Source organism: Anneissia japonica, unplaced genomic scaffold (genome assembly GCF_011630105.1).
Source record: "Anneissia japonica isolate Jap-2015-1 unplaced genomic scaffold, ASM1163010v1 scaffold685_len2926416_cov193, whole genome shotgun sequence".
Lineage (NCBI taxonomy): Eukaryota > Metazoa > Echinodermata > Crinoidea > Comatulida > Comatulidae > Anneissia > Anneissia japonica.
The window spans coordinates 313218-337297 of NW_022692922.1; the positions used below are offsets into that span (position 1 = coordinate 313218).

Sequence of the window (24080 nt, forward strand, 5' to 3'; positions counted from 1 at the left end):
TTCTTAATATAAGTCAGTCGTATGAGAGAAGTATCTGGGAGTGAGATATGCCCCTTTATCGTATAGGACTTTGTGGTGTACTGATATGACCTACTGATACGACATCGAGATAGTAAGTGGCTAAACGTTTGAGAAACTTTTTCACACAACTAAAAAAGGAACTTTCATTGGTAGCCATCTTGAAATCCAATATGGTGGCCTTCCAACATAATTTCCTGATGATTGCATGATACTCTCTGATATTAAAAACATGGTTAAAGGTGTGATTGACTGTGTTACGTTACTGTAGATATGAAGATAATGACAAAAATAACAATATTTTGGCAGCTATCTTGAAATCAAATATGGCGGCCATCTGTCATAATTTTTGATGATTGCATAATACTCCCTGATATTGAAAACAGTGCTAGGTGCTGTAGATATGAAGATTATTGATAAAAATTCAATATTTTGGCGACAATTTTGAATTTCAAGATGGTGGCCACTAAGCGGCTTATTTTTTGGGGTCTATTTTTTTTAATGATTCTTGGGTGTCATATTATCACTGTGGGACGTTTCATGCTTTCTTCCAAAAGTGCATGATTTTCTCCTTAGCCGCCCTACTACTACTACTTTGGAAATGTTTTCGTAACGCTTGGAAGCCTGTGTTTGAGAACATTATGCTAAATTTAATTAGTTGTTATGGTTAGTAATGGGAGGAATTCTCTTAGTTTTGACCTTTAACAATGAAATGAGACTTGTTGCACCAGATAGCATCAGTTCCCAACAGGAATTTAAAAAAAATACATATACTGTATAACACTAAAAATTGCTTTAGAAAGTTCCTAACTTAAATACAGATTCAAATTGTCAAATTTACTTTAAAATAGAACTGGAAAAAATTAAATTTACAAATTTTTTTTTCTGGTTCTCTGGTATAAGCCCACCTAAACCTCAGGTATTTTTTGCTTTTTGAGAGATGTGAGTATACTCAACAATTTATAAAGTTTTAATTATATTGCTGTTTTGTTGATTTAATATTCATGTTTTCTCACATACTGGTTAGTAATTAGCAACTATTTATTTTAAACTTGAAATATTTACAGGCTAATTTATTTCATTTTGTGTGTTTGTACTTTTGTCTTGTACAGTACTTAGAAATCGTATTGTTTTACCTCCAGATAGCTGCAAATACTACCTATTATGAATGTTGAAAATAATAAAATAAATATGAATTTACACATGGGAAAAAGCTAAATATTTTCTCCTTTATTCTGTATCTCTTGTTGTTCAATATGTTCAATATTTGCTTATGTAAGGCAGATGCTGTTGCATCAGACATCTGATTGATATTTGATTGATATTGATCTATTGTTGTTCAATATGTTCAATATTTGCTTATGTATGGCAGATGCAGTTGCTTCAGACATCTGATTGCTTTTGAGGCTGCTACTGCACATGACCTTGACTACATCATTTTTGTGTCATCATTCCAATCTGCTTGGTGTCTTGTTTCTACATTTTGTCTGTGTTGTTCACATTAATTTATCTCAATTTGCACTATATATGGGCATAGAATAGCTTGGACAAAACTTAATAAGTTTTGGATTTTCTCAGACACACTTTTCTCCCTCCAATCGTGGAGGTATAGCTCCTTGCTGCAATTAAAGACCATTTTTGGGATCGGAATTTTCATTTTTTTTTTTTTATTTCATTATCATTGACAAAATTCACTTCTATTTAACAAGCACATAATGGCTTAAACACAATGGACAAATTCAAAAGGCCAGGTATTTTGGTTTGTTGTAGAGGAATTGGTAAAAGCCTCGAAAATTCAAATTAAAAGTTTGAAGAGCTTATTTAAAAGGAACAAATACAGTAGGTCATCAACTCTCGACTAGAATTAAATTAAAAGAAGAAAATATATAAATTTACACTTATTTATAGATTAGGATTTCCATGGTCTTTTTTTAGTGTCAAATTAGAAAATATAATTATCATCAATTTAAAAAGTTTTGTTCATCCTGGGAAGCAGTGGTTCCAAAAATTTCCCGGGGGAGTCCAAGGGGACCGACTAGTCCTCGGTCAGAGTCCCAGCCCCCCTCGAAACCACTGGCTTTAATAAAAGGGAGACATGTAGTAAAGATTGTTTGTTGGCAAGAATTTTATTTCTGATATTGAGCATAAATTATTTCACAGTAGACTAATCTGAAAATTCATTGTTTTGAATTTAGGTGATTTTATTTAAATATGAAAACTCAAATTTGACACGAGCTTTTTATGTGTTTTCTTTAGGGTTGTGAGCTTGCCTCGGAAGTGGGTCAGATTAGCTTAGAAGACAAAGGTCAGACACCAACACGTACGCAGAGCAATTTGACACGTCAAGAGGCCTGGGAGAAAGGAGAAATTGATTATATGGGAGAAGACCGTTTCTCAAACATCCTGGAGCACATAGAGAGCACACTAAAGGAAGGAGAGAAGTCATGAATCATGTGTCACCACATAAGGAAGCAGAGAAGTCGTGAACCATGTGTCAACAAGTTCAGCTCCTGCTCTCTCCTTGTTTGTAGAATGACAAAATGAGTTTAGCACTAGCAGAGTATATTATTATTATCCCAACAAGGTACTATGGTGTTCCCATCGATTTCTGTAGAAATAGAGTTCCAAAACTAATAGATTTCCACCAATCAATAATATCCTATTTGAGGCGTATATAGTATAGTCTTGCTGATAAATTTAATGTTGTTCTTGTGACTGTTATACATTAGTAAAATCTGTAGCAACTACCAATTAAGTATAAAAAATCATGGAAAATGATTGTATTCATTAGTAATATCAGTAACTTTATGGTAATGTCATAAGTAAATTGCCATCACTTGCAGTGTTTCCCCAATAAGATAATCGGGTTAATTATTTCGGACGAGTAGTCAAGTCAGACAAGGTGAGAATTCAAGTTACAGTTTGGTTTATTTCAAGTCAAATCATTGACTAAACCTGAGTCTCAGACTATTATTTCTTGTATAGATGTACTATTAGGCATACAGTACAACTTAAAGCCTGGCTACATACTGTAATTAACTGATGCTCAGTTTTAAAAGATTTTAACTTTGATCTGTGAGCTTTTTATTCCGCCAAATTGTGGTTTAGTCAATTGTTGCCAAATGTATAAAATTAAGAAGTGATTATGCTTCAAAACCACCAATTGTACCTTATGGCCACGGAATGTGTTCCTTAGAAGTTTTAGTGAATTTCCATGCAAAAAGATAATAATAACAATAATAATTAATCTACTCACAGAAATTCCTTAATTCATAAAAACATATTTTAACTGTAGGCATACCATAGTAATTATGTAACAAAACAATATACTGTATTTCAGTTAAATGAAATAGTATAAATTTAGTAACAAGTAGTACCAGCAGTTTGGTGTAGGAGAATCCCTTATTTTTAAATGGACTGTTATATTTTTATGAAATTTGCATCTTCCTTTCCTGTTGTATAGTGTGATATTAATGTTTAACTTTCAGGGGTTGAAAACATGTGAACAGTAAAATAGTGGATCAAAATAGGGATGGTTGGTTCAAGCAGTGGCACACACCTATGGGCTCTTGAGGATGGTAGCGGACCTGAGTCATACTGTACTTACTAACATCCACATATTACTACAGAGCCTTCACATTCAGACCAGTAGATGGACACCCAAAAGTAGCAAGCAATAAAACAATATGGCTCTTAACTAACAAATTTTGAACTGTATTGTCATTGCCGAGGTGGGAGGAAGATTCACTCAATACTATTCCCTTTGCCATGTTTGTGACACTTTCGGCCCCTGTGACTCATGAGTCATTGTTACGCCACTAGGTTCAGATTTTGCTACAAGGTTGCTCATACCATACTTATTGATTTCCATAAGGTCACCTGATTTGCATAAATCTTTATATCTACTAGTCATAGAGAGTTTATTTTGTTGTCAAATTGCTTAGATTCATGGGGGATGTGATTTGCCACTATAAGCCATAAACTCTCACAGTGAACCCTACCAGGAATTTTTCATTTGAAGACCCCGACCGAGGCTTTAGTCGACCCCTTGGTTCGGACCCCTCCGTCGACATGTTAGACCCCTTGACTGCAAATTTCTGGAACCACCGCTGTAGAAATGTCCATTTTGACTTTCTGACCTATATTTTAAAGAACTTTCATATCTTGGTAATTATTGAATGTTTATATATGTTATTGACTTTTGACTTCTATTTTAAACACCAAAGAAACTCTCTGTTAGAGGAAGATAAAGTACCTGCCAATATGGGTTAAAGGTCAATAACACCATTTCCAATCGTTTTCTGAATATACTTTAGGCTAAACATCTACATTTTCAACTGTACATTAGACTAGATAAAAATATTTATTCTGAACAATTCGACACCCGAAGCATCTCTGTATTACTCTATCAGTAGGCTTAATCTCAAGTGTAATTCCAAAAGAATCACCAATTTAAATTATACAGATTAGGTTTCGGTGACTGGCAGAAGTCGTATAGTGTGGACGTATGGCTGACCTATGCATCCAATTTGGAAGAAATTTAACCAATATATCCCTAAAGGCACCAACTAGAAGTAAAGAATACTGAAATAATTACTGTATGCAAAAGAAATATCTTAAAATTTCATTGAAAATTTCCTGTAAACATTTAATTAGTTTTAATTTTTATATATTTAAATTTAATTATATTTTATGTTATATTGATATTTATGAAGTTTTAGACTTTTTTTATATATTATACATGCATACATACTCACTAATCAGATCCTCCATTTCTATTTTGTGGAACTGGAATAATTGTAAACCTGTATCATGTGTATGTATATGAAGAATATCTTAAACTGAGTGACCATTCTTATATTTTAAGAAAATTAAAGCTTTAGCAATTAAATATTTTATTATTTTTGACAATGAATTCTATTTTGACACTGCATATTTTATGAACACTTGAACCAAACACAATGTCCTCTTCACATCATGTACCATGCCTACTAAAACAGCATTTCTGGTGGATTTTCATTTTGATTAAATTGCAATACATTATGCCTTTGTGGATACATACTGTATTATTTGTTCTGGCGTATGTGCAAAGTGGTTTTTAGGTTATGGAATGAGGTGGCGATTTTAACTGTAGGCCCTACTGCTATTAGTGTAATAATTGTGTTTTGCTTTCCTGAGGATAACCCGATTGTTTGTTTATCCATCCCCGCCTAACGCACCCCTCCCCTAGATACGATACGGAATTGTGAGAACTAAAAGATTGAAAGACACTCAAACTAAATGAGTGCTAGAGTTGCTTTCTACATTCTGCATGATTGTGTACAGGATATACAGCAGGGGCGGATCCAGGAGGAAAGAGAAAAGAAAACAGAAAGAAAGAAAGAAAGCGCTCTGTTGTGACACACCCGTATAAGTTGTCATTTGTGTACTCGTATTGTTTTCATTTCATCAACTACTCCCACTCCCACTGGGCGCGGTGCTTCGCACGTCGCATTGTCCCATGGAGGTATTCTATTACAGTATAGTAATATACCTCTATGACGGTCCACTGATTAATCTCAGATAAGATAATACATACAGGAAATGATGATGAAATAATTAATATTGATAATAAATATTGAATCCCGACATGATGGCGTGCATTTCGATACTTGGAGTGTGTAAACTATATTATCTATGATTGTCCCTACCCAGATTTTTCTACGGATGCGCCCCTGACTGTGCAGTGACGTAGGTACAGGGAGTGGATTGAATTCATTCAAGATTCATTTCAGATATTTTCCCATGCTTCGTACCGGGTACCAATGACACGTAGATGCAGCACAAAAATACCATTTGAAGACATTTTATAAAGCAATTGAAATGTCGGAAGGCACGACTTTTTTTAATATTAAAGTTTGTTGAACAACTATTTTCTTGTTCACGCTGGGTGATGTGAGATTTCAATAAATTTGGTTGAAGCAGGCCTAGCTGAAAATAAATAACTGGTATAAAAGACAGTATTCAATAAGCATAGCGGATTTTACAATGACGAGTGTACGCGCCCAAGTCGAATTATTTTAAAGATATAGGCTACTTTCAACTACAAAAATTGAAATTAAACTTTAAATTGCTCATTTTTTATGTAAAAAACATCGTATGCTACGTTATCCAACTTTAATCGATCGGAAAATTTATTTTTATTAACGATTTTTTTCTATCCTTCAAATTGGTGGCAAGTGAATTTTGAGACTACAAAGACTGGTATTATTTAAACACATAAACCTCCCGAAGGAGAAGCAAGAAGCAAGTTTGTACAATTTGAATAAAAACAATGTAAAGGTAAAATGTTTAAAAAGGCCATAATAATCTATAAATACCGTCTAAATCGTTAATAAATAATAAGGACTTAATACTATCACATATTCCATGATCAATTCAAAAATTATTTTAAAAATATGACTTAAAATGCATACGATGTTTTACATCAAAAACGGATTTAGTAAACGAAAAGTTGTCACTACAAGCAAAATGTATTACGCGAGAGACTAAGATGCCTTTAAATTTAATGTAGGACATATCATTGTTAAAATAGGAACTTAATAAGTGTGAATAAAAAGAACAAGATGCAGAACTGTTATTAAAAATCTTGGCCATGAGGTCTAACTGAAAGCATTTAACTACCGTCTTTTGGCACGTCAATTGCGTGAATAATAGGGTGCTTTGGCAAAACTTAGGTACAGTATACCGGTTGCAGCTTTCAGTAACTTATTCTGTGCTTGTCAAGTTTACTGATATAGCAGTCGCTTAAATCAACACACTGATGACCGTACGTTAAAATAGGAGCTAAAATGAAATTCCATAAACCTTTACATCATTATGGACCCCGCATTTACAAAGCCGACACCCTGTCCTGAGAAAAATTCACGTTGACATTTTCTAATACGTTCATCAACATGGCCTTTGCTTTTCAAGTTTGAAGAGAGTGACACCAAGATAGGCTAGATTACCTCCTGCCGTGAACCTTGGACCATTCAACTTTTACAGATATATTTAAGTACCGATAATAGACATTAATAGACAACCTATACCTTTTTGATTTATATTTAATATATAGTTAAATAACATAATGAAAAAAATGTACAATCAAGATATTATTTATTCGATTCAGGTAACAAATCTGCGCAACACATTGACAGCATAATTATTATTCTTAATATTAAGATCTAAATCGCACCAATCAAGTATAACGTTTCCTCTTTTTCGGTCGTTGTATTCAGTCATAATAGTGGTATTTATTGTATACTTAATCCTGCTTAGAATTAGTGTCGATTGACAAAGTAAGTAAATACAAATAGAGAGCGTTATGTCCTTCAGTTAACTAAATTCCAAATGGGTAAACTTACTCTTCTTTGGTCTATACTGATTATAATATTGTCTAATATGTTTTAGCCTTCAATAAATTACTGTCTTATTTATTTGTGCAAAATAATAGTTTGCCAGAAAAAATACTGTGAAGATGTTATTAAATAATTTGCGTTTAACCCAAACAAGTTCGTGTATAACCTTTGTGTTTTAAAAGTATACATTGTAATCACGAAACAAACGCAATAATATTTGTATAAAGTAGGCCTATTTATTAACGAATTAGCAATGCACAGTACAAAGGTATCTACTTCGCGGATTATTTACAAAATTAGGATGGCTCTTGTCCATTATTTGCAAATGAGTCATTATCATCGCATAATATTCAGACTCTCACTAAGTCCTTATCAAATACAACAGAAGAACCACTTTTACCACATAATACTGTAGGTCTATGTGTCATATATGGCAAATAATCGATCTACTTGGAATGCTATTTTGCAAAAACGCTATTCTGTAAGTCGAAAGCGGATTGATGATGTGTCATCAAAACAGGCACAAGTTTGTTGTATGTGGACGGACGCTGGTGTGAATGGAATTTCGTACAGTGATCTTTCATACACAACAATGTATGGTACCATTACAGTTCACAAGTTTTCTGTCACTCATTATAGTCCTTTAGATTTATTTTAGTTGCCTTTGTATATCAAGAATCCTGTAAACGTGGTGTAGAGGAATGTGTCACTGGAGACTGCGTATTGGTCAGATGGTCCCAAGCGTAACCAAACAGTATCCCCGGTTTGTAGATGTATCGAAACGCTTTGCGATTCCATAGTGTTGCGTTCGTGCTGGTCTATGTACATTCCCGTCACTACCTCAGTGTTGCCCGTCGCGGCCGAGGTTTTCATCAACGTTACTCCGATGTAATGATGATCAAGCGTACGCAGCCTTAAATGAAAAACAAACGTAAAAAAACGATTTAAGTACAACACAGTACTGGCTATTGTAAACACAGAGAACATAAGAGAATAAGGAGAGTGCAACAATTAACTAAAATATTAGAGGTACACGATTTACATCTACTATAGGTGTTTTGTTGTTTATTATTATATTCATCCATCCATTCAATTATTGATTATTTTATTTTGTCGCGTGTCTGAAACAGGGCATTAACAACGTCTAGCCGCGTTTTAAGGTTGGCCAGAAGGCCCGAAAAAAACTAAGTCGCAGATGTGACGTTTACTACAACTGAGACTACTCTGTAGTTATGCAATGTAATCTCCTATTATATCTACTTCTTGAAGCTGGTCAACTATTTCATGTGCGTTTGTAAGACTTACGGTTTGGGGATTAACTGATTATAATGGATGGGGAGGCGCCTCTCAAATCCGCCTTCATTTTATCTATATGCTTATTGCATAGTCCTACAATAAAATAAGTGTACAGTGAACCTCTATACTTACGTAAACGTAAAAAAGTAATATCCAGTCCATTCACAGTTGAATGTGCCGTTTTCGGCATTGAAGTCTCCCCCTTTATTGACAAATGTATGATCGAAGGTGATGGTTTGTGGATAATATGTTCCCAATAAATCATTATTTCGTGCAGCAGAGAACACTGATTTGCGTGTAGCTAAAAGAAAAACAATACTATATGTTACATCACAGACCCTAAATGGCACTAAATCTTAAAAATCGTAAATAGACAGCATTAAGACAAACTGATGCTGGAATGATCAAAAAGTGGAGTTGAACAGATTAGTGGTAAGATGCTTGCCTTCTAATCCCATGGTCTTGGGTTCAATTCCTGTGCCCCCCCCCCCAGGACTTTTTCTCACGACTAAAAAACAACTTCTACTCCTTAAGCCTCATGAAGAGACTTATCTGATAAAAGCATCACATAATACAATTTATTTAAGAGGGCCCTTGAATATCAGCCGAATGGAAGGGTCACCCTCCCTCTATAAATATGGTTAAAAAGGAGGGAAAAAGTAGCAAATACTCACTCGAAGCTGATCTTGCGCTGACGAGGGCTTCCTCTACCATCTCTTCATATTCTGCTTGCTGGCCTGCGGTACGTGCGGCAGTGGCAGTACGCTCGTTGTCTACGATGAGAATAGTAACCATTTCTTCCAGTTTATCCACCCGATCCTTGGTCAATTCAAGTTCAGCAGTGCTGATACCACGACTACTTGATTTGGACGATTCCACTACCTTAGCCTCCAGGCTGTTAACCTTGTTTGACATCTCCTTGTTCTCCGTTGCCAGTTTCATGACGGCTTTGGCCATCATTTCTTCGGAGACGTTGGTCGGTGCCGTGTCGTGTGGAACTCCAAGCTTCGTGTACAGTATGTCTGGATTCATCCCCACAAGAGCAGCTTCTGAGTCGCCCACAAATGAATTAATCTTATTGATCCTCTTGTCGACACTGCTTCCAATTGGAGTGTCAAATGCCCCTGATTCAGTGTAGAGATGGCCGAAGAATTTTTCAAATTGGCTTAACATTTCTTGAAGGCCGTCGTTCCTTGAGCTTACTCGTTGAATCTCATTGTTGGCAGTTTGTATTTGACTAGTCAGCTGACCGTTCGTTTTCTTCAGGAGAGCTACATCACGCTGTAATGTAGATACTTTTTGTTCCAAACGATCGAGTTTTCGTGACAAGTCCGAGATCTGTGATGTAGTAGTAGTAGGTCTTTTAGCTCCATGGACGCACTCGCTGATCGCTGCCACAATAAGCAAACCTACCAAACATTTCTTCATTGGTGTCATTTTGAAAGTAATTATCAAGTTGCTGCTAATTCAAAAACAATAAATTTAAACGTTAGAAATACCCACACTTGTTCAGTAGCCTGATTTTAATCTGATACAACTATCTTAATGAATAACTTGAAATACCCAAGCATAGTACTTTTATACTATAGAAGGCGGAACCGGAAGCTATTGAGTACAAAATTCAAAACAATGCCTATTCATGGTCGGAAACATGACGTGTCAACCGAGAATTGCTGTTATTGTTATGTTACAAAAACAAGGGAGTGAAATGAAGTTAGTGTATTTCCACCAAAAAAAATCAATTACACTTTAACTTTCTATAAGAACACATTTTATAAGAACACTGAGGCCGAAGTTGCTTAAAAATTAAGAACAAAATAATGTGTATAATGCTGTACAACAATACTTTTCTATGTTTGAAAAGTGTGTAAAATAAGAACAAAATATGAAAATTTTGAGGCTGATATCAGTCAAAAAATAAGAACACTGAGCATACGCAAAATTGTACTGGTTCAGCCAGGCCTTGTTTTTGGCTTTGCTGCCGTGGCGGTCTATGTTGTGGTTAAGACGACTCACAAGCAGAGCTACCTCACCAAATTATCATCAAATTTCATTATTATTATCATAATTATCATTATTATTATTATTATTAGGCCTATTGGGCTTACAAGGACTCCATGAATTAATCGACATATTCAAAGTTTAATTCATTCTGGATAAAACATTACATATACAGTACTGTAGGCCTATTACGTCACGCAATATCCTCCATTTAGAAACTTACATGTAATAAAGCACAACATCATTAATCGCCCACAAAACTTTACGGTTCAGTAGTATAGATACAGTCTTATCGTACATTTTCGTATTCGATTTTAATTTTAAAGTTTTAGTTAAGACTAAGATTGTGAAACATTGTTAAGATGATTTGTTGAACCATGGTTGAACTAAGTTTGTTTTTGTATTTGTTACCAAGTATTAGATTTTTAGGTTAAGGCTGAGAACGATTTAGTTGAATGAAATTTAGGAAGAAATAAAGTTGAATATATTTGTAGCTTAGCACAATGTTAACCATTGTTTAGAGTATTACAATAAGGGTATCAATGCGTAAATAACCACGAATGCCACCTCTCTGTGCATGGGTTGAACCCCCCATGAACCCTAGTAGATCGACCCTGACTAAATGCTGGATGATAGTACGTTTGATCCGGATTTCATGTATATTTGTTTGCACCTAGTTTGCATAATCCACGTTACCCACATACTAATTAACAAATAAATTCGGATAGGGCATAAGATCGGATGTTGTGGGCGTAGTATCCAGAGTCAATAGTGTCTGTGGTTTAACTTGACATGCGGTTTCGTTAAGACCTAATATACAAAAATTAGGTACTGTACCTTATTTTATTCCATATTTTAAAATTATTTCAATTACTACCATGATTTATCATTGATACCGAGGAATAATACAGATTTAGACTTATCTACCTATTAAATTTAAGATAAATTATACCCTCTTGGTAAAATATGGGGAAAAAACTATTCAAATAATTTCAAACATTGAAATGCTTTATTTTTAAATATTATCAACTAGGCCTAAGTTATTAACTTCTTCTTCAGCTTTCGCTGATTTAATACAGACATTAAATTTACTTCGAAATTTTAGGTCCGGTTTTAATTAATAAAAAAAAATGGGCTTTGGCATGATGAACTTTTTGCAGGGTATTTAATGAACGTGATAAGGTATACGTTTAATAGTAGAATGTGGCGTGATATTTTAAAAATTGAGTTAGCATTACCGTACAGAAGTTCCGTAGGCTTTTCAACAATGAAGTACAGTACAGTCTCTGTAGGCTACAGTTTATGATATTTTAGATATCGCTACCACCACAAATGGAAACACGGTGCATTAGGCCTATATGATTATTAAGTTAAATTTATATTCACAGTACAGTATCTGCTGTCTGAAACATTGTATAAACCTCTTTTATTTTAATGATAATTTTATTAATATAAGTTTAATAAATAATTTATTAAATGGTGGATTTTATTCGATTTGATTCATATGCCTACTACTGACATTTACACAACGATGTGGGCAGTCCAAGACAATGCCCCTAACGAATATATCACTAGTGATTAAATTAAGCCAAACCGCGTACCATCATAACTTTTAACGACATTAGCTTGTATAGGTATAATGTAAAGATTTAAATAAGGTTAGTGTCATGTCAAATAAAACTCGTTAATATTCTTACTTAATTAAATATACAAATTACGCATCTTAATATGTAGAATATAAATATCCACTTTGTTTACCTCATGACTGATACATTAAGTCAGAAATACCATAGGTCTACAATTTAGTAGTTTTTTTTATTTTATGCCTCATTGGTTTAACTTTAAGTAGGTTAAAATTTCTGAAAACAGACATTTGAGATTCAACGTTTAGATCCATCTGTTTGATCATTTCGTCTCAAGAATACTTGAAAACGAATATTCCTGAAAACGATCAAATAGATCAAAACGTTGATTCTCAAAACACAGTCTGTCTGTTTCCAGAGTATGTAGTCTTTAAACAACTTACCTGATACTTGTTAATGTTGGTGTGAGCCTACGGACGGCTCGTTGAATCGTGTGTGTTTGGCAGTATTAGAGCGGAAGTCTTATCCAGTGACCACTTTCCGATTGATTGTTGACAATTTATTCAAGTTTACATGAACGGATGTTTGTAGACGGCCAATAAGTCTTGTTTCAAGGTTTTTTTTCACTTTATTTCTTCCACAAGGCGATGTAACAGATTGCGATTTTCGTAACTTTCCCTATTAATTATATATCAAACGAATTTCATTTCACCCACTTTTGTGAGGGTAGCACTCGTAATTTATGTTTATTCCTAATTCCAAGAACGGTGTTGCAGAAGAGACCCATGCGGAACACAAATGAAACCGAAGCACGACGACCTTACATTGTACAAGGGTGGGTTTCCCAAGATAAATTCAACCAAAATTACCAAATTAAACCATACAAGAAATTTAGAAATACTAAAACCAGACATGCCTTATAATACTTATAAGAATCGGTAGAGTATGATGTGAGTTTTCTTGTTAAGCTAATTTGCAATTTAAAATAATCCGATGCGTTTAACCTATATGTAACTTGGAATGGTCCACAGATCAAATGACACCCGACTTTTCACACGTCAGAGGGACGAGGTTACAAGAAAATTATTAGCTTACCACATTCTAAATATTGCCTCTAGAGAACAATTTCATGTTTGAAATTTAAACTAAGTTACTATTTAATGAGTTGATGACGTAGATTATGCAACACATTACTGAAGTTAATTACGCCACACCTTATGCCCGTACGTCAGATGTTTAAATTGGTGGCGGGCCAACATCGTCCTCGACCACATTGCAATTGCAAGACAGTACACTGTACTGTACCGTACCCGTCAGTACTACATTATCCTGAATTTCAATAATATGCTTTAATGTGCAACAAATGAAAAGTAGAGTACATAATCCTGCCAAGTCAATCAGTGGCCATTGACTCAGATAAAACAAAAAGTCCCTATTATCGTCTTTCCATACAGTTTTTTTTTTTGTTTTTTTGTTGTTTTTTTTTCGGGGATGCGGAGATATGGGGAGTATTATTAGGCGGTGGGAAACACAAAATACCTCATAGCCGACTTAAACAGCTAGAAAGTTTGTTTGCTCTTCTGCCTGAATGCTATAATAATACAATGCAATAAGCGATAAATTCACATTATTTTTCAAAAGTGGAAGTTGGAACAAATCTTGGTTTGTTGAGTATACCCGGAAAGAAAGTTGTGAATGTGAATATGTAGAGGAGGTGGTACATCGTTCCAAATATGCGAGTTTTTTTAACCCACCAAAAACACAGTTGTATTTCATCGTCATTTTGATTTCACTATTTTTCCTGGTTAATGTTTGATTTAAAAAACTTTAGGCCAATATTATTACCGCTAATCAGAAATCTACGATAAAGAAAATGGTTTAAAAAATGTACCGGTACTCTATACTATTATTATTAGTAGTAGACCTAGTAGTAGTAGTATTTTTTTTATATTTTTCGATTATGCGCCAGGACCATTTGTAAAAACATGTTCTGCATGAAAATGCGACCCATGTTAAATCATGGTTAAATGCAGTGGCGTATTTAGAAGGGGTGGTGAGGGGGGGGGGCGTAAGGGGCATACGCCCCTCCATTTTTTTGTAAAACAATTTGTTTTGTAAAGCTTATCAGAAAGTTACTATGCTAAATAGTGAAAATCAATCTAATACCAACTCAAGTTAATGAAGGTGCTGAAGGTTTAAGGGAGATTCGTTCATTGCACACCCGTTGCTAGTCTCTCATTCCACCGAGACTCTCCCTCAATGCTCATTCACGCCCCCTCTTTCTGACCGGGCTGGTTCCGCCACTGGAATATGTTAAATCCTTGAGAATAGGAAACTAATACTATAGACTTTAAGAACACGTCTTTATTGGAGAAAACCTTTATCAAGTTACATAAAAAAAACCTAGCAAAAAGTAGATAGGCCTACCCATAACCACTACACATAAGCACTTGCAAAAGATACACACAAACACACACACACACACACACACAACAGGGATCGCCACTTACAGGATTGTAATAAGCATGAAACAGTACAGACGGTTACAAGATAAAAAGATAATTAAAAATCATTCCATTTCCTTTGCCAGAAGACAATACAAGTACCTTACGAAAAATGACATAACAAAGGTAATAAATATTCTTAAATAATACTTTAATTAATTACTCCGAAGTGTAACCGGAGGCAAGCCTCTTAGCTAATGGATTACTAAAAATATCCACTTCAGGACAAGCGTTAACAAAATCATCATATATTAACGATATGCGATTGACAAAACAATTTTTGCAAATATTAACTTTGTACTAAAGAGCAAACAACGAAAAACTACATAGTCTACAATTATGAACTTTAAAGAAAAAAATTAAGTTACCTTTTAAATAATTGTTTACAGTATAAATTTAAAAAGAAATATTAAGTCGAAGTATTTTCTTCTGGCAAAGGGATTGGATTTCAGATCGTTAAGTAAATTAAGTTGGTCAATAGCGCAAGAATTTAGAATGATCTTAATTAATATTTGTTATTCATGAAATCATTGCTTGTTCACCAATTATTTACAATTATTTAGGCCTATATGCCAATAATTCTTTTTGATTGATATTATTGAATTTAATGAGGAAGAAAGGGATATTCCACTTAATTTAATTTAAAATCAGTACACCTAATTACTTTTCAATTATTAGGCCTATTTTGGGGTATATGAATGCTTAAAAGAATTGGTGGTCGTCACTTAAAGTTCAATGTTCTGATCATTATATAATAGGCCTATAACATTATATTATATAATTATTCCTAGCTTAACCTTAGCTCCACTATTTGTGAGCGCAGAAGTGAGTTGTATGAAAGAGGTTAGGGGTTAGATCTGCACCTATACTATGTCTCTAGTCTAAAAGCCGGGCACCCACTGCTCCCGATCAGTCGTCGCCGACGTGATTCTATGGAGAACGCATAAGCGCCGCTTTCGAATAATATACATCCCTGTTTTTTCTTAATTTCAAAAAAAGTATAGTTGGTCAATTGAATTGTATATAGCTGTAATTAAACAATAATTATACATCTTTTGACAAGGACAGGTCTATCTATTTCGATTTATTTAAGTAATTTTTTTGATGATGGAGTAAGAGCAGTTTACTGTTTGGGCTTATGCCTATTACTTACTCCTGGCAAGAATATTGTATGTATACTTTTTACTCTGCCGAATAAATATTATTATTATTATAATAGTACCACGAGTTTACAAACTTCAATGTTACGTTGACGCAATCTCGCAATGGAGTCGTAATAATCAGTGGCAGATTCAAGCCACGCCGACCTCCCCCACCCCAAATTTTTCGAAATTATAAAAAATGGAAAATTATAATTAGAATTTAGATCTGAGAGTGCCATTTCCGGCCATATACCTCATCGCTATCCATTGTGGGGCTTAGGTGGTCTAGTGTCAAAAATTGTGAAAGTCTCTCCATTTTCCCCCTCCATTTCCCTTTCCTGGATCCGCCAGTGATAATGATAACTTAAGTAAATCACCTTTACGTTTGATCGTAAATTAGACGGTAGTATTTTCACTCACAATAGTGTTTTCGCAATACTACTTGCACAAAAGTGAAATTCAAAAAGAAGAGAAATGGAAAAACCTATTCATTGGTTTTAAATGTACTGTACATGCAAAGAGACTAAGTTAGTGACAGTTTTAAGTTTATCTTATTTGTTTTTCATGGTTCGAATAAATCATTATTTTTTATGAATGTTAGTTTGCACGAAAGCTATAAGCGGGCATAATTATTATTACCAGGATAATTTGATAATAACAAAACTTTTTATGATGAGTATTTCAGTGGCAGATTCAAGGGGCCCAGTCGGCCCACTCTCCCTAATTTTTTTTTTTCAAAACAAAAAAAAAAAGTGGAGGAAAAAGAATTATATATATTATAAATTTTCGTACCTCAGCCCAACCATGGTGAGGCTCATGTGGTCTACACTCTCCATCTATAAAAGTCCTTCCTGTGCCCCCTCTATATCAAATTCCTGGATCCGTCACTGTATTTTGAAAATCGTGGAAATAAATGTTGTATTCCTTAAAATCAATTAGATACGACTTTAAAAAAGGCTATAGGCGCCAGAGCTTCCGAGGGCTTCGCCCCTGGACCCCCGCCGGGGGAACTAGGCCACCCTCTGGCACAAACCAAAGCTTGGGCCTACGACCCAAGGTTTTCTTATTGCATTTTGCTCCCCACCCCCAAACTTTCAACCACGGATCGACGCCTTTGGATTGAAGGATAGATAGATATTTATAGAATAGCACTTTTATATCAGCGGCACAGCGGTTAGGCAATACATATACTTACACAATAATACCATTACAAGGTCAAAATGATTGTTCAACTAACACATACAATTAGGCCTTGGCCTATTAGCTCAGTAATGTTCAACCACTCTGAGTGAATAATTTGGAAGTTCATTGAGGGCGCTAAACATATTCTACTACCAATGTAGTATTTTGATACAATACAGTAATGTAAACGGCAAGCAAGCATAAATGTATGATTATAAGTTGTTATGCTTGATAAACAAAATTAATTGTATACTATAAGTAGTCGTTTGTGTAAAGTATGTACAGATTTTATAGGCCTCTACTACAGTGTCAGTTAAAGTAGTCGCATCAATTTATCTGGGGCAGATAATATTTAGATTTTAATTAAATGAAGGATTCTACGTTTGCTTCGTAAATAAAAGTAAAAACACAGAAATAAAATACAGTTTTGAATTGTAGACATAATATGAAGCAGTATAATTCAGTAAATCACAAGTATTTTAAATACGACCAGCGCTTTTCTTCAGTGTGAAGAAGATATACTGTATAGGAATATATCTATAGGTTAATAAAATAAGTGCATGTGAATCATCGAAATAGTCTACAATGAAGTCATTCGCCATTATCAACATGTTAGTGTAGTTACCGTAGCTACCACGCTTCGAACACCACCCCCTCCCTCGCCTCTATTCAAATTGACTTGATTGCTCAACGAAACCACTAACAGCTAACCATTCATCGGCCCATTCAGATTAATCCATCTAACAATTTAATAATAGGTTTCATTTGTAGACCACCAACAGGTTACCCATATGCAAATAAGTACTCTTAATAGGCACTAATAAACGAAATTAAAAAAAATAAAATAAAATAATTATCAATATTTATATCAGGGGATCAATGGAAGAACTGGTACTCCAAATAACTGTATTGTTGATGATGAATACCCTGTCGGATGGTACCCAGATTTTTAATGATGTTTTACTTCTTCATAATATACAAAATCAGGATGACACATTAAATAAATACGGTCAAGATTTATTGGATTTTTGTAAAGTAAGAGGTCTGCGCATCACAAATGGCAGAATCTCAAGTAATAACTCATCTAAATATACGTTCTTAAGTCGTCAAGGTAATAGCGTTTTTGATTATTTACTATAATTTTTCGAAAATTTTCAACAAATAAAATACAATAAGATAGACGTGATTGAATCAGATCATATGCCGTTCACATATGGTTAAATCCACTCAATATTCTTTGAGTTACAGGTACCGGTATAATTACATAGTATTGAACCCTCTTTCAAAAGCAAATTAAGTATAATTTGTCAGAAATAAATTGCCAAATTATAACGCAAGATGGAAACATAAATAAATTAAAGAATTTTGTTAAAGCAATAAACGAAAATAATACTGACGACATAGTTCATTACCTTAATAAAACTATTCAATATGATGTAAAAGTATGTGTAAACCGGTGAAAAACCCAGGCATGAATTTGCATATTTTCACAACAGCTGGTTTGATGAAGAAAACTTAAAATATAAATAATATTATGTCAATGTGTCTAAATAAATTTAGAAGATTTCATGAAAGCATAATATTTAAATAAATACACATAATGAGAGACAATACAAAACGATTAAAGAAAGCATTATATATGAACAAAAAACACATTCATATAATTATTATAGTAAATTCTATGTTCAATTGCTTTTGGTTATGTCTTTGTTTCGCAACAGGTAGACGATTCTGCTTCTTTTATTTCTGAGCTGAAATTAAGACATTGATATAGAAAGACAACACTTTAATGAAAAAGTGAAAATTGAATAAATTTAAATCCTTTAAAAATGAGTTTAAATTAGAAAATTGTTTATTATTTATAGACATATTTGATTATAGATATATTCTAACAAAATTCGAATTGGTATTCTAGATTTAGAAATAGAGAGGCAGATGGAAAAAGGTGAGCAAAGGCAATAGAATATGTAAAATGCTTAAATCAATGCATAGATGAATTTCACTTTACTTTAGTATGCTTACGTTATAATGATATTAGGAAAAAAATAAATACCATCTTTCTTTTATATAAATCCAACAATTCCGTCGTTTAATGATATCAAAAGATTGTAATGTTTTATAATTTATAAAAAAAATATCTGTATTTAGCTTATATAAATAGACGTGATCTACTTTCTTCCGTTCTCTAATTGTTACTTTGTTATGTAAGGGTCAAGGGCCTAAAATGCAAATAAATGACTACACCATGGAGCCTAGGAACGAACACATACACATCTTGCCTCCATAAAACCATGCATGCAGTTATTCAAAATCGTCATAAATTGAACAGAAATCAAGCAAACCATACTCTCCCCACCCCAAAGATCTTTAATATTCAAAAATCACTCTTATTAACGGTTTCGAGTTTTTCGTCTATCACCCTTTCAGTTTCTTATAAAAATTAGTTGTACAGCATAATCAACAAATGTTTTTCCTCTGGAGTCTGTTTAACTTTCTTGCTTAAGTGTGTCTTAAGCTCAACTGATTTGGTAGACAACATTCCTTTTAGACAATATGGAAACAGCGTCACACAAAAGCGAAGGTCAACTAACCAATCTGCTGGATTTGAAATAATGTAGGAACACTTGATCCTGTATCACCGGTAATAGACCTTCTAGCCCGGTAGTGTCCTAGTCGAAGATAAGACAGAAAAGAGGAATCGATTTCTAGCAGTGGGCGACGATGAAATCAATAAAAAACTAAAAGCTTTCCGCTTTGAAGATCATTTCCTTGACAAATGGTTTCCCAACCGGATTCTTTAAAACTTCTTTGCAAAGCATTGTGTTACTGGGTCACTCGTACTTCTATCAGGATTTGTTGAAGTTAGTCATCAAATTATCATCATCAAATCATTATTAATAATTACAGTATTATTGATACATTCTAGCAACTCCATGAATACTGACCAATCACAATCCACTTGAATACAATTAGTTGACGCCATTCAATTAAGATTAAAAAATATAATATATGATCTCGTTCGTTCGTTCAGCGTGACAGCCCTGAAAAGAGCAGTATAGGCGTTCATCTATGAGACTAAAGGCTAGATAGTCGAGGGTCTCTACTTCGCTATCGACGTCCACAGCTTTCGGCGGTGGGCCTAGCTTTTGGCTATCCAAGACATCCTTGCAAGGCAGCAAGTTCCCTCCATATGCGGGGCCCGCTCAGTTTTATGGCGCCGTCCATCCCGCCAGTCACAGAGAGGCTTATACGGTCTCTTGTCTGCATTTGTGACCCAAGACCACAAAAGGGTTGTAACTCACATCACCATTTCAAGAAAAAGAGCCAAATAGACAATATAGCATGTACTTTGAGCAAAATGTGATTATATCACAAATATAAAGTATTACCTTTAATCTTCCTTTTTTGAAGTTTGGGTTAAATATTTCAACTCTAAACCCTAAAATTTAGTAATTTTATGAAGGCCGTCTACGAGAAACTTATATAAATTCACTAACTTTCAAATCGCCTTACTTCGCTTCCAAACAACTCATTCACCTACATAAAATTTAGGCCCCAACTAGATAAATGAAAACTATCGGATAATAATACGTTTATTAGTATGTTTATTAGTATGTTACTAATATTTAAAATATGTATAATAATATGTAAAAGTATTTACTCGTATGCTATGTACGTGGTTTCAGAATAAACAAACAGTATAGTTATAAATAGTAAAATGGTCACAGAGCTAGCCTACGTAAACGTATACCTCGAAATGAAGGAAATAGCCTTGAGTTAAGTCAAACTGTTTCATGACCTGTTGGAAGATTTGGAAAGCCCTTTGACAGTGAAGCGGATCAGAAATGATGTAGATTACGGTTGAATACATGTTAAGAAACTAGTTGTGGTTATTGAAACTTAAAAAAAAATATTGACGCCAACAGAACAATCATCTGCACTATTTTCAGCGGTGTGAAAATGAAGTTTATTCACATAACGTCATTCAAATCATGTAGAAAATAGTTATACAGCTTTGAAGAACCAAACAATAACGTGCGTGTCGACATTACAATTGCTTAAAAAATATATCTTCAAAAGTAATTTTCTAGAGCAGCACCATGGTAAGAACTATCTTTCGTACTGAATGAAGAAAATAACCTTTAAGTACCGTAATTCAAAAGATACGAAGCGGTTCATTTCTTGTTTTGAAAAAAACAAAGATCTTGCAGTGAAGCAATTCATGATGTATGTCAAAATATTCACCTCCCGAAGAATGTTATTTCTTTTTTGTGTATTTATTTTCGAAAGTTTCAAGTTTTATACTTTACAATATAAACAATACTATTGTGAGGTAGACGGATTAGAAGAATTAAAAACAAATTAGCCCTATTATGTTGGCAACGCCCGACCGACCCCAAATGTACGAATTGAGATTTAAAATTTTTTAATTAAACATATATGAACCTGTCTCTTATACATAATAATAATAATAATAATAATAATAATAATAATAATAATAATAATAATAATAATAATAATAGTGTAGTTTTATATAGCGCACATATCCATCTAATGTAAGATGCTCAGGGCGGTTGATATATGGACCAGGAACTCGATCAATGACTTTCTTCGCCCCTAAGGGTCCCTTCGTGTCTGTGCTACCCGGTAACCCGGTACCAGCAACTCTCGTCGTCCAATTAAGTATTGCAGACGCATAAATAACGCTAAATGTTTTGATTTTAAAGAAGATAGAGAGTAATTAATGTGAGCTACCAATTTTAATGATGGAACCGGTAGTTCGAATGGAGGAAATTTTGTCTTGCTTGAACAGCTTGTTTACCACCTCCCCATGCTACAATGTAGCCATAATCAGTACGTGGATGTTTCAGCTTTATAAAGGTATAACCAATTTCCCCTCGGGTGTCACTAATTAACTCTCTGGGGTATCGACTTAAAAGTAGAAGATTTCTGTTCCCCAACCTATTTCCAGCAAACCGTAGAAAATGTCATCACAATAGTCCATTGGGAACTGTGTTGTTGCTAAAAAGTTTCTTTTACTGCTGCTGTGATTTTTCTTCAGTAGGCCTACTTTTAAAAGCCCTTTTGCTAAGAACTTTATAGGCCAGTTTATAGAGAATAATTATAGTTCAAATTAGCTTAACTTTACACATAATTGTCCGATTAAGGTCATTGAGCTTTCATTATAAAGTTAATGATGTGCTCTGTTCATTTACATTTAAAAAAACCATTTTGATAAAGTACGAGTTTACAGCCTTTTTGTGATATTGGGTCACATTTTGTAGAAGTTGGTTGGGACTGACTAACTCCACAGACAACCTGCCTACTCTGCCTGGATGTAGCTTACGTCATACCCAGGACACTTACCTTGAACTTGATATAAGTTAAATTACATTTTTTAAAAGTAGGATAGTTTGGTCAAATCTCATGAATTATATTCATGATCCTTATATAACGTATTTTGCGCATGCGCTATTTCCATGTCTGCGTCAACCTCAATGATCAGCTGCTCTGTGCATCGCGAGGGACCTAGTGTTCGATAAAAAAGAAATGAAAAAAAAAATAAATAAAATTGAATAAAAGTCGGCTCTTTTAATAATTTTAGATATTATAGTCAAGATTAGATGGGCATTTAAGCCTAATTCAACAAAGGGTCCCAGTAACCACAATGGTCTTTGATTTGATTAGTTGAAGAATTAAGCCTATGCAAGTATTATAATCCAGTAGGAAAATACACCGACAGGTGGTCTGACGTCTAGAATAGAAGCAGAATTATAAGAAGACCCATGTTACAACGGCTGAATCGCGATACAGAGCAGCTGATCATTCAGGCTGACACAGACTTGAAAATAGTACATTGATTGAACAACTATTAAAATATAGTAGGCCTATTTTGTATTTTCAGACTGACAGTAAATGTAATAAACTTCAGAATCTACTACCAATAACTTGTATTATTCTTGCATTGATTCAAATACAAGACCAATACAAAGGCTGAATCCCGAGGCCATAAAAGTAAATGGTGGGTCGTTTGTCGTTCCATCGAAATCGAACACTAATAATACAAGCTATATTAGTAGTTGTCCTTGTAGGGGTGTTAATTAGTTGTGTCCCTCGCAATGCACAGGACAGCTGATCATTGAGGGTGAGCCTCAATGATCAGCTGAAAATAGCGCATGCGTAGAATATGTTCTATAAGGATGATGTGAATAATTCATGAGATTTTACCAAACTATCCTACGTTAAAAATTGATTGCCGTCTCGCTGCCGATAGATGAATTTTACATTTGAATCGTTTGAAAAAAAGTGATATATAGTACATTTTCTGATTTTACAATTTGACTAGAGTGTAGGAAGAATGAGTAGTAAAAATACACATTCAGGTCAATATATCCATTATGATAGCTTTGCTCCATGGAACCATAAGTTTTCTTGGATTCGTAGTTTAGTTTCAAGAAACTCTGTACTCCCTAAAAACTTCAAGCATGACTTTTTAACGTTAGAACATTTATTCGTGGAATGGGTACTCTTTAAAAGCTGTTAACCATGTATTCAATAAATTAAATGAACCTAAACGTATACATAGGCCTACTGATGATGATAGCTTGGTTAAGATTTGGGTAGAATTGCCTTATCTAGGAAAAACAGGTGAATCCATTTTACGTAGAGAAAAAAAGTAAAGAAACACTTAGTTAAAGAGGTAAAATTCCTAACAGTACAAAAATGTGTCTCATTTTATATCTACTAGAAATCAAACCCCTAAGGAGTGTAGGAGCTCTGTTGTTTATCATCTTAAATGTCGAGGTTGTAATAGTGATTATATTGGTAAGACAGATGATTAATAACTAGACTGAAAGAGATTCTTCACGATCTGAACATTATTTTAAGCCGTATCTCGAAATGTAAAACTGTTTTAATCTCGAAATTTTTAGGAATCATAACCCACAAGTAGTACATCACATATAAATATATATA

General features: G+C 34.1%; 2 protein-coding genes across 4 annotated transcripts in view; one reads left to right on the forward strand and one right to left on the reverse strand.

Annotated features, from left to right (window-relative positions):
- LOC117100488 (glycogenin-1-like) overlaps positions 1-5061 on the forward strand; it is a gene marked incomplete in the record, with an annotated part of 36574 nt that extends 31513 nt beyond the window's left edge. Inside the window, 1 exon segment of the mRNA XM_033240194.1 lies at positions 2275-5061. Coding sequence (XP_033096085.1) covers positions 2275-2466 — 192 coding nt within the window.
- A 2024-nt stretch (positions 5062-7085) lies between these two features.
- Positions 7086-13056, reverse strand: LOC117100489. 3 transcript variants are annotated; one of them, XM_033240196.1, is made up of 4 exons: positions 12721-13056; positions 9368-10152; positions 8826-8994; positions 7086-8310 (listed from the first exon to the last, which is right to left on the reverse strand). In XM_033240196.1, the coding sequence occupies exons 2-4, from the start codon at positions 10128-10130 to the stop codon at positions 8052-8054; spliced, it is 1191 nt and encodes a 396-aa protein (XP_033096087.1). In that variant the 5' UTR covers positions 10131-10152; positions 12721-13056; the 3' UTR covers positions 7086-8051. The 3 variants fall into 3 exon arrangements, with proteins under 3 accessions (XP_033096087.1, XP_033096088.1, XP_033096086.1); XM_033240197.1 differs by having other exon boundaries at positions 9368-10155; XM_033240195.1 differs by lacking the exon at positions 12721-13056 and having other exon boundaries at positions 9368-10256.
- Between the last annotated feature and the right edge of the window lie 11024 nt (positions 13057-24080).